The sequence below is a fragment of the Ictalurus punctatus genome, chromosome 24, assembly GCF_001660625.3.
Source record: "Ictalurus punctatus breed USDA103 chromosome 24, Coco_2.0, whole genome shotgun sequence".
Classification (NCBI taxonomy): domain Eukaryota; kingdom Metazoa; phylum Chordata; class Actinopteri; order Siluriformes; family Ictaluridae; genus Ictalurus; species Ictalurus punctatus.
Window position 1 is genome coordinate 15,937,491 of NC_030439.2, and position 12,687 is coordinate 15,950,177.

The 12,687-nt window shown below is 38.2% G+C and overlaps 1 protein-coding gene across 1 annotated transcript; it reads right to left on the reverse strand.

Annotated features, from left to right (window-relative positions):
• Positions 1–430: 430 nt before the first annotated feature.
• On the reverse strand, positions 431–12,061 carry lrrc3b (leucine rich repeat containing 3B). Its single transcript, XM_017454026.3, has 2 exons — positions 11,557–12,061; positions 431–4,537 (listed from the first exon to the last, which is right to left on the reverse strand). Exon 2 carries the CDS (start codon positions 4,419–4,421, stop codon positions 3,636–3,638), a length of 786 nt encoding a protein of 261 aa, XP_017309515.1. The 5' UTR covers positions 4,422–4,537; positions 11,557–12,061; the 3' UTR covers positions 431–3,635.
• Positions 12,062–12,687: the final 626 nt, after the last annotated feature.

Consider the following 12,687-nt stretch of genomic DNA (forward strand, 5'->3'; position numbering starts at 1 on the left):
GGTCCCGACTGCCCCCTCATCAGCATTCACTCCATGGTTTATTCATGATCCTTTATTATGCATTTGAGGACCGCTATTACTGCTGAATGCAAATTTCAACACGTTTTCCGGACAAGATTGGTTCATAAAAATAAAAACACTCTGTCATATGAGACGGAACATTACACAGTGTTTGTGGGCCATGTGGTTTTATGAATACAATCTGCCAGAAGTGTATTTGTAGGGTCATCCAGAGGCTCTTTGGCTGCGCAAGTGTACTAAATAATTCCCCTTAATGTAAAATAACAGGGTTAATAACAAGTCAATAACAAAATCAGTGTCATTTTGAACCTATGCATTTAGTGACGCATTGTTTTTGTTAGTTTTTTTTGCATTTATGAATTCCTCATGAACAAAGTACAAGATGAAAGATGAATGGAGACCATTTTCCCCGCAAGACAGAGTCTTTTTTATTATTATTTCATTTTCTCCTCTACATGCACTTCTAATGTCATGTACCATCAGTGGTATTCAGTGTTCAGGTCTTCAAAATCAGTTACTATTTTAAAACAGAAGACAGGTTGATGGTTACCAGGTAGAAAAATTATACTGGGAAAATAAAAGTGTGAAACAGAAACAGAGTAAAATCACACTGAAGCCATTAACTCCACATGCCACGCTACGATTTTTCCCCCCAGCCTTCTCTCTTTAAATCTTGCAGTGTTTGTGTAGAAAACATTTAGAAAGAAGAACGTGTCCCTAAGGCCAGGCATGCATGAATCAGCTGAGTTTAAATCAGGAATGACAGAATGTATGGGTGACGGTCGAACTGGATATTGAAAGACGAGTTATTTCAGGCACTTATAAAATCTCCCGAGTCCTTGGCTACACCACGCTTCATTGTGGATTATGCATTAAACGACGGCTCTTGTCACTCTTAAGCACTACATGGTGTGTGTGTGTGGGTGTGTGTGTGTGTGTTTGTGTGTGTGTGTGTGTGGGTGTGTGTGTGTGTATATATATGTGGAACTTCTTTTGCAAGACAAGGCAACAGACATTCAACAACAATGCTTTAAAGGGATCTCCATCTGCCGTCGTCTTTACGCCAGTGTTAACTCACAGTATAGAACTGTAAACACTCAGAATCAGTTAGGATTTTTATTGAAAGGGTTATGCTTAAAGCACCTCGTAGCTAAAAACTCTCTCAGAAAAATGAGCACGACAGTGTACTTTTCTTTGTTGGTAAGTTGGAACCATCAAGGGTACATCTTTTGTACTTTTAATATGTATCTTTCACCTGGTAATGTGGATATAATATACCTTTAAAAATTATTTCAGCTACATAAATGGACTGTAATTAGTTTTTCGAATAAAGCTCCAAAAGGTACACTACATGCAGCTTTCTAGGTCAAAGTTACTAATTGAGGTTACATTCACATTACAAGCGTCATTGCACAGTTTGGATTTTGTGCTCAGAGTGGATCTGTCTCTCTTGACAGATTGACATTTGGTTCACATTCGTAACCATATAACTGTCTTTAAAATTACATAGCATATCAAATTTGTATGATTCCCATGCATCACAAAGAGCAAAGTCATATTTGTGACACAATCCATCATAGTAGAAGCAACAAATGTATGCGCTAGTAGCCCAGACCTGCATCAGTTTGCTCTGGAGGCCAGCAAACAGCTCGGCACGTGCACATGATCAGGTTGAGAAGGCGAATAAAGAAGCCAGATGGCTAGCTTTTGCTGTTTTTGCAGCTATTACTGGCACTGTTTTGCCGAGCGATGTGTGGGTATGGGACAGGAGCCAGCAATGATGGGACCGCGCTGTGGAGGGATTCACAGAGTATTTATATGGGAGAGTGTTCCTTTGGCACTGTAGCCACATTCATTTTTGGCTGTGCTTTGCCACTTCTCCGGCAATTGTTTCACAAACCACTTGGTTTTGGTAGCAATAAATTCATTTCCTTAAATATCCTTAAATGTATCAACAATTTCTTCATCCTGCCATTGAATTTAACGTCACTACACGTGAAACACAGCAACCAAAGCATATGCATTAGGAAAAAGCAACATGTATTCCAATCTGATGGATCTCATTCATGTTGCATAGCCACATTAATGTTTCTGTATTAAGATCTAGGACTTCAAATGAATGTGACTTGGGTCTGATTTTTAAAAAATCATATTTTAATATCAATCAAATCTGGATCACATGAAAGCAGAAAATCGGGTTTGTATCACTTCAACCTGGTAATGTGAATGTAGACTAAATTGACAAAAGATGTACCACCAAAACGGCAAGGAAAGGTACAGTTTAGTATGCTTATTTTCTGAGAGTGTAGAAGGGAGGGAACTGAATTGTGAAGTTTTTTTTTTTTTATTCATCCTCATCACCTTCCATCTATACCTGTAATCTCAGTATTGTTTCATTTGTTGCTTCCTGTTTTCCTGGACCATTGAGGTGGCAGTGAGTACGGCCCATCAGGAGACTGACAGCTGCAATTAGCTGTTCACATTTGTCTGGTTAAATTACTATATGCACACGATGATGTTACAGAGACTGACCACACTTCCCTCATTGTTCCTCTTATGACATCCCATAATTAATATGCAGGTCTCAACTCCGGAAACGGGGGAAGCAATATGGAAATTGGTGTCTCAGCCGGAGGTTTCGTTTTTGCATTTCATTTCACGGAAACGCATTACTCATTCCAGCTGCTTTGTTCGTAATATTGATGGCTAATATGAAGTTGATGATGGTTGTTGTATACATGAGGGATATTAGAGACACCAATAACGAGCCTGACTGCCAGCCTGTGAAGACCCAAGACAAAAAATATTGACTCTCTCTGGAGCACAAAGAAATCAACATTGACACTCTAGGATTACACTGTTCAACAAGCACAGATTAACAACAATGAGGTAATGGAGATTACGTAAACATGACCTTTTTCAGAAGGTTGGAAGAAACGTCCAATTTCAGTTTTCCGAAGCACTGTGCCCTTTCTTCTTTGATTATCAATTAGCTAATAAAGTCTATGGAGTTTAAAGGGACTCAAATGTTTTTCATGCTTTTTTTTAAAAACACCACATTCTGAACAATATCATGTATATCCATCTGTTAGATGAGGCCACTTAATAAGTTTCCTATTAAACTTCAAAACAAAACACTTTTGGGGTTTTAAAAGTCATCTCGACATTTAAACCTGAGATCGGAATACCAAAATACCTGTACTGGTCATAAAGGTGTTTAACAACTGTTTATAGATGTGGGTAGATTATTAAATGGACAATTGGTTGCATTTTACCAGCTGGAACATAAAACCACACGTTCCAATGTCTGAAGCAGGACATTTACACCATCTCCTCTTTAAAGAGTTAGTGATTATTTTACTAATGCCACTTTTGAAGTTAAAATCTCTTGTGGACACAGGAAGAGTTAGGAAAAGTATTACAAATCTGACCTAAATACTTTGTAACAGTAATGCACAACTGGAAAAAGAGAAGACACATGTTAAGTATTGGACTACATCTATGGTTGGTGTCTTAGCTTGAATAGGATTGAATTGCTCTCTGGAATCAGAAATTTCGCCCCTATTTTTTTCTCCACCCGCTTAGTCAAGGCCTTATTGGCGTAAACAATGACGTCACATCACGGTGCTGATGTCCTCTGGTTCGTCTGGCTTCCTAGGTTTGCTCGGTAGAGACTTGAGGTACTCCAGGTGGCGCCGTGCATCCTCCTGGTTCTGCCTGACGTAGTAGACGACATAGGAGATGACCATGGCGAACCAGCCGAACATGGTCACCAGCATGGCGTAGTCGGTGGTGCGCCTGGCCAGGTTGCACAAATCGGCGTCCACTGCCAAGAACGGACGTCCCTCCTGGTCCCTCAGCTCAGAGCTGCGGCACAGGACGCGTGCTGCTGCTTCATGATTGTGCGCCATGCCGCCGAGTGCCTGCTGCAATGCACAGTCGCAGTGCCATGGGTTGTCATGGACCAGTACACGCGCCTTCAGCCGTGCGAATGCATCCTTGTGCACGCTCACTATGCGATTGTGTGACAAGTCAAGAAGCTCCAGCGAGGCCTCCAGGCCAACAAATGCACTCTCGCCTAGCGTCTCCACTGAATTATGGGACAGGTTCAGCCTGCGTAACATCCTGAGGTCCTGGAAGGCGCGCTCAGGAACAGCATGGATTTGGTTGTGATCCAGTTGGAGGAGCACCGTGTCTGCAGGCAGGTCTGAGGGGATCTCCTTGAGTTCCGCCAGGCTGCAGGTTACGTTGAGGCCATAGGGCGGGTACTCAGCCCGTTGACACACGCACCCTTTGGGGCACATGCTGGCCGATGGGAAGCAGAGGGCCATGAGCACCAGGCTCTGCAGCAGGAGGCACATGGGGATGGAGCGCGAGAGCCACAGGTCCAGCGGAGTCATGCTGGACGCACGTCAGCATAATCCCGCCGCTGCCAGCTAGCCGGACCAATCATTCCAGCCCCATAGCGGCCCAAGTGGTCACGCCGAGCCACGGCACTCTCATGCTCCACTCAGGCCTGTGTGCGAAAGAAAGTACACTTCAGCATATATGCATTGAAAGTGATATGAAGTTTCAAGGAGCGTTCATCAGTTACTTTGCATTCACACTGGCAGCAATTTTTTTTTAGCTATATGTTAATTGCTGGTAGCAGTTTCTATCTTGACGTATGGCTGGTCGTTATAGTTTTCCTGCTGATCCTGGCTAGTGTAATGTGGCCACGCAAACTACATATCTAGCTACAGATCATATGCAACACCACCCATTTAACCACAAATCAGATATGTTTATGCAAAGAAATTAGATATTTGTCCAATTTCCCCACAAATCAGATGTATTGAAAGGAAATGTATACAATACATGTAGCGAAACACAATCCACTAGTGGCAGTATATTTCTTTGCAATCACTCCTGGCTGGAAGCAGCAAAAAAACATAAGAAAACAAAAACAACAACAACAACAACAAAATGGTGGTGTCGTTCTATTTTAGGTCAGATTTTTAGGTTCAGGAGCTAAAACTTAACATAACGATGGTGAGACAAAAAAACCCAAATCATCTTTCACAGTATGGGGAAAAATGGCGCACCACCGTCCCTCAATTCCATGTCTCATTTGCGTACACGCTGCATAAACATTTCTATTGCTAGCCCTGCCCAGTTTATATCGTCAATACTCACTCTGCCTCCTGTTGCTATAAATTGCCACCTTTCATTGAAAATGAATGACTTCCGTCTGCTTTGTCGAGCTGCATCGCTGCCAGTGTAAACGCAGGGTTATGTGTACAGAGATGGAAAAAAATGTCATTAGACAAAAGAGAAAATGGCCAAAGAATGACAAAGAAGTGTCAAGACCTAAAAAAAAACATCTATTATCTCAGCCAAGTATGACTTTTTAACATTCATCCGTCACCCAAAACAGATTTATCACATCTCTGTACGATTGCATCAGCCTGTAATGACAGATTCATGTTTGCTGTTGGAGAAGTGATATGAATATGGTTGAGTCAAAAAAAAAAACAACAACAACTTGGGTGACAGGTGTGAGCACCAGAAGTGTTTCCTTGCTCACTGGAGACAAGATACACAGACATACACATCATCTCACATAGAAACAGGAGTCCTAATGCAGCCTGAGCACAACGAAGAAAACAGCTACACGCGAATCTGTTAATTTGATTAATACTGCATGCTAATTTCCCGTGCCTGCAGAAGCTTTTCATTTTCAAACTGTATAGACATTTTTAATCTTACACAGTGACTTACGTTGAGAAAAACGAGCATACTTAATTAGTGCTGAATAGTGTTATTGTTTCATTGTTGTTGGTATTGAATTAATACTAAGCTACACTTGGTACAGTATATACTGCAGTCACATTTTACATATACTAAGTACACTTACATGTGCTTCTTAAGCCAATGTTATTACATAGATGTGAAGCTACAGTATATAAAAACGTAAGTGTGAGTAAAACAGTATACGTCCTATGTGTAGTTCAAGAGTAGTAGAATTCTACTTTTATATTATACAAAATCTCTGCTTTATTTAATTCAATTTTAGTTTAATTATATATCACTTTTAACAACAGACATTGTCAAAGAGCAGCTATACAGAAATAAACAGTTGAATTCTCTCCTGTCTTGAATATTCTTGCTGAATTTCCTGTTTGAATTTTCGAATCCGTTTGGTCAGAAGTGAATCATTTTCTATAACAGCAGCTCTGACATATAATTCTGGCTGTAAGGCAAATCAGGTGTATATTAATATAATGCACTTGATCTAATACGTTATTGCTTCAATCGTAGCTGTAATAACAAGCAGATTTAAAAATGTGTCATTATTTAACAAAGGAAAACAAGTAATAATTGATATGGTGATTTTTTTCAGTAAGGATTTGTTTATATAACATTTATGGAAGAGTCTCTTGTGTCAATGCGTTGTAATCATCAGGAAGTTTTCCACCACTAGGAAGTCTTTAGGACAGAGGATTTTACTTTGTACTTTCTCTGTAACATGACAACCTGATATTTTTTTCTTTAATTAACCTCAAGAGAGAGAGAATTAAGAAAGGTGATGGAGGTACTGTTTACAGGTGTTATAAATCATAACAGGCACTATCTTGTTTTTACGTTAAATGTAAATATAACAGATTTACATGTATAATATATCGGTGATAAATGTCTTCTTTTTTTTTAAATCACAAAAAAAAAAAAAAAACATGCTCAAACTACTGTGGTAAACAAGAGTAAAACACTTCAGAATATCCTTTTATAGGAAAATCACACCTACGCACAATTATTTTTCAATCCCTTACAAAATATATAAGGTTATTTTTACAAGGCTTACCTCTTTTAAAGTTTTAAGTGGATAAATGTTTGAACTTTAAGCAACATTAAAAACCACACAACTAACCTTACTTAATTAAACGAATTCAATCAATACTTTTTGGAACACACACGTCCTGTAATTTAAAGAAGAATTAAATAAAATGAAAGAAATGCTGAGTAAAACTCGCTTAAAAGTGTAGTTTGTAATGTTAGGAAATGTTTCTAGGCCAGAATTCATCATATGATTTCAAATATACTACAGAAAACAGCTTCTTTATACAAATTTTTCTGGCCCTGAAATTAGCGCCACCTCCAGACAGTACATAGCTCGGAAAAAGAGACTCATGAGGCATACGCAGCTTGGACTGAAGGGCTGGAGGAATGAAGAAGGCCTGGTGATGTTTTCATTACATCTGCAACTCAGCTTAGAGAAGAATATTTTTAAGAAATACTTGCAAACATTGAAGATTTTCAGTCTATTCTAAGTCTTGGTGTATTACAATAAATAAAGTAGTGTTGCCACTTTCTGTAATGCTCAATTCAACCCTAAAGACCTAGTGCTCAACTTTATCTGTCTGGAGTCACCAGTGTGTAGGTGTGTGTTTCTGGCAGGGTTGTATTTGTTTGGATCAAGTCGAGTCATCTACAGTCGACTGATCCAAACCGACACACTGGCGCCTGCTTGAAATCAGATGCTGGTGTGTGGAGATGCACCATATAAAATCGATTCCTTTTTTAAAATAACTTCCCTCTAAGTGCACTCAGAAGTCCAAAAATAATATCATGTATATTAAAATAAGCACATTATATCCAAGTCTTACCCCATCTACCCTGAAGTAGCCTTTCGTTTGGAAACCAAGAGTCTGAAACATTGTGAAGCGCATTAGACTAAATTGCCGTCAGACAGTTGTTACGAGCAGCAGCCCATTACATGGTTTGCTGTTTCCTTCAACGCAGTGCACGTAATTTGCATAAGTTAATAATTATAAATTTGTGATAACGATGATAATGAAGCTGGTTTTAGGAAATGGAAAAGAGCGTGTTATTATTCCACCAACATAATGATAATGAGCTACAATTTTTATCACACAATTAAAATCTTTCGAATTGCCTTTGGTAAGACCCAGTACATAATTGAAAAGATAAGATAATAAAGAAATAACACTGAGATGAGATCATCGGTTGCTGTGTTTAGGCCTGGTACAGTAATATAATTGTCAAATCACAATTATTTGAGATGACTAGGGTTATTTGTGTTGATTAATGATTTGATTCCACAATCATATGCATCAGAAAGCAGAATTTCTGCATCATCATATTTGAATAATCATTCTCAATCGAAAGCTATGGTTTATGAACATTAGATTTATGAAACTTGTTATTCAAACTACGTTTTGCAAAACACACAAATAATTATTAGAATATTTATAATATTTTATTTAGTTTATTTGGTGCATAAATACAATATTGAAACTATTCACATAGTTTTTACTCTAGTGCTTATTCACCTCGTCACTTCAGTAATAGGTTTTATATGTTTAATTTATTATTTGATGTCATTTTTGATAAAAAAAATTTACACAGTCTAAAAGGTATTTACTTAATTTACTTTACTTATGATCAGTGCTGATAAATGGCTGAAAGTGCAACATTACACTATTGTTTATTACACTACTTGTATGTTTATATTATAAAAATCAACAGAAACGTAGAAGCTAAATTTTCATAAACATGGCACGCCTAACTATATTACGCCCTTAAGAGAGAGCAATGTCTAACACATGTTCATGAAAAGGAATCCTTATCCAAACCTGTGTCTCATATATGTAAAGAATATATTTTGTTTGCTCTGAGTTGTATTCAAATACTGAACTTGTGTCAGGATGACCTTCATTATTACAAAGATAAGCAGTACTACTTATACTGCAAACCTTACAGGAAAGAAAATTATTAAACCTAAAATAATATTTCTAACTTACAGCCAAACTGGGTGTCCATTAAAATAAATCATCTGTTGGTTCCGGCTTTATTTCCACACTTGAGAAACCTAAAATTGCCTATCTGTGCTTGTGTGAGTGTGTATATATTACATGTGTCTGTTAGACACAATCTGTGAGTGTGTATGTGTGAGAGTGTGTGTCTGCTGGAGGTCCCCGTGGGCCAGCTCGGCCCCAGTCCCAGGCCAATATGGTGTTATTTGTTCAGCTGGTACCCTGTTTTAGCAGACACTCAGCCTGCTGTGACTTCTAGTTGGATGTGGTTTTGAAGTGTTCTTGCCTAGTAGCAACATTTAAAACCTTAATATGCAAATAGTAGAAAATAAAATAAAAAATATTTTTCTAAAAACTTAAGTTATTAAATTGTGAAAGCATTTCATTGCCAGCGTGGTCGTTCACACAGAAATATTGCCTCATACCTCTTATAGTTACACATTAAGTCCCTAATGCACTGTACAATGAACTGTAAAATGGGTTATAATAAACCCCAACTTGATGATGCATTGAAATCTTGTTACAAAGCAGCATTTGTTTAATGCAAAGCTTTTTCAACTAAACTAAATCTGTTATTTTTTCGGGAAACGATTTGTTTAGAAATGATTTTATTTCATGAATATCAAGAAACTAGTCATGAGGCACAGTGTGGCTCCAACTCATTAACCAGCACGAGATGGGGCTGACACTGTTGTATTAAAAGACACAGGAGGTGAAAAACATGACACCTCTGCTACACTGGGTGATTGTGGGTATGGTGTCATCAGTCTGAAATGATACATAGCCAATGCAGTAGAATGGCACGTTTCTGCAACTGATTCTGGATCAGTGTGAATAATAAAAATAGATCTGATATAAAATCACTAGGCGTTTCACCTGATCGTGACCTTCCCATGGGCACAAACAGCTGCCTTTTTTTCAGGGACAATACAATTTATTTATTTATTTTTCTGCTAAGACACCTGATTGGTCTGTGATGTAGAAGTGTTCCTTTTTCAGTTCTCTTGTGTGGTTGATGTACGTCAAGATGATCACATAATCAAGGCCATTTTATTCTAACTCTAAATAAAGACAAATTAACCTGTCATTTTTGCAGCACGGAAATCATAATCACTTCCAAACGAAATTGCACCAGAAAGCAGAGAGGCATGAATTACTAACTAATTACACAGAGTGAGAAAGAATGTATATGCTTAGTATAAAAATAAACCGACTCTCATGGCTTTTGTGGACCAAAGCAAGCTGAATGGTATCTGGTAATCATTTGTCCTAGATAATCAATCAGGGTTAATTCTGACATCTAATTTGGATTCAGTTTTTGTCTTATTCTTTTGACAGAAATACATAATAGCCGATCACATTTAGCTGGCTATTAGCAATTTTTCTCTGTTTGAGAAAAAGCAAGCGAAAATGTTTATCATATTTTTCCGTCTGAATTTTCCTCAGTATTATCTCTCATGTAGGCTTTACATATCTTATTTACTTTCGAACACTTTCTACTACAGTACATATAACTACAAACTTACAAGTACAATTCTTGTAATAAACCTACAGTATATGCAAAACTGTTGAAACAGTTGATTTAATCGGTTTATGACATTTCTGTCTCGGTTTATTCATTACATTTCACCAAGAGCAAATTTTAATTTATATTCAGATTTTTGGAAAAAAACAAAACAACATTTTTCATCATAGTTTTTCATCATCATTTCAATCATCTATGCATGATACAATCAAAATATTGTTTAAAAATAAACAACAGAACAGAATACAACTGAATACAACAGAATTAGGTATTTACAGGTCTACTCTAGCTTTTAACCCCAAAACCATCACTTTCACACTCTCTGTTAATTACCAATTATTTAATAATGCATCAGTTCTCTACTGAGCCTCAGTAGATTGTTATTGATTTGTGTACCATGTTCTGCCTTTCTACTCAAACGAATAGTGAAGTAAAAAATGCAAAGTAATCCTTCCTCACACATAGGATTATTCTGAGGCCACTGAATGTCATGTTTTTTTTGTTTGTTTGTTTGTTTTTTGGGGTTATTTTTACATTTTAGATTAACACTGATGTATAATTGAACATTTAACATTTAACATATCCCTAAAACATTATACCTAAACATTTTGCATTTTTTCCCCCCTTATACAGATACTTAATACTTAGATTGAAAATGTAAAGGTTAAGTGAAAAACAGCATTCATACTAATGTTGCACATTTTCACACATTTTTAATGTTCTAATCGGGGTGGGGTAAGCGTAACCCTAAATGTGAACTTATCTCAGTGGTTTATCTAAGATCTCCAGCCTCAAATCCTGTTGGATGTGTGATGCCCTAAGAGGTGCAGAGATGCATTATAACCTGAGTTTGGATAAGAGAGATAAATAAAACAGACTAATGACGTTCAAGTGATTTGTTTGCCTAGTACAGCCCAGATGAGCACACATACTGATTTGGCTGGGTTGAACTGGATTTTGGTAATAATGATCATCATCATCATCATCATCATCACCACCATCATCTTCAACATTCCTCATATGATATCACAGCCCTGGCGCACATAAATAACGCGATTTCATTGTACTCAGTGTATTATTGTGAAATGCATGCTAGATACAGAAATATGCATGTAAAATCTCCATGCATTGCAATAAGACACATGCACACAATGCACAGACAGACATCTGAGCAACAGGCGACATGCGTTTCCTCACCTGCGATAAAACAGCAATCGGTCGCCGCGTGCATTCCGCTGACATATTTAGGAGAATGATGTGCAAAAAAAAAAAAGAGGTCCTTAAGGGAAGCACGGTTGTATCCTGATCTGAGAGAGAAGGCCCGCTGCTTATTCACATATTTGAATGTGTTTGTTGACGCTCACGCACGGCGTCGCCGGGGAGAGAAAAGGGAGGGGCGCCCCTGCTACGAGCGGCGCGCGCTTAAACGAACCGACGGGCGCGTGCGTTGCCCGACTCGCTCTTGTCTCGACACCCTCTAACGTGTGTGTGTGTGTGTGTGTGTGTGTGTGTGTAGGTTCACGCCCAAGGCAGAGTGCAAGGGTCCATGCGATTCATGGTCCTCACCAGGGTTCCAGGAAAAAAAAAAAAAAAAAACTGATAATCGCGCAAACGTCTTCAGAGCTCGCGCATCCCGTCTGATCGAGGTGTCAGCGCATGTGCCCAGATCATGAAGTCACATGACATCTCGGTGGTTTTGACATTCTGGACTTCTGCACGTTTTTTTTTCTAGACTGATCTACACAGGTTAGGCAAGCTTTGGCTTTCTGGACAAGTTTTTTTTTTTTTTTTTTTTTTTTCCAACTAATAAAAAAATATTGGCACCCTTTATGATAAGCAAAAATGAGCAACACATGCAACGAGCACGATTTTAATCTTAATATATTAACGTAATTTTTTTTCAAGCAAAAAAAATGTTATTTGCTTTAAAACACTGGTTTCGGAAGGATTTGGCTATATGGCTATAAAAATTAAAACCTTTCCTAAATAGAGCACCAGCACTAAGTCTCTCCTCGTAATGTACAACAAGGTTGGAAATCCTGGACATTCTACCATGCAGAATATTTCAAGCTCCTTTATATTGCTATGTAATTCAGACCACGTATTTTTGTTATGGTTTAAATCTAGCCATATATTTTCCACATTGCTTATCCTACACAGGGTCATGGGGAAGCCTGGAGACTTTTGGAAATGCATGTTATACACATCAACACGTCACATCTTTGGACTCGGGCAGGAAACCAGAGTACCCGGAGGTAACCCTTGAAGCACAGGGAGAACATGCAAATTCCGCACTCACAGAGCAGTGGCGAGATTGTGAGGTGTGAG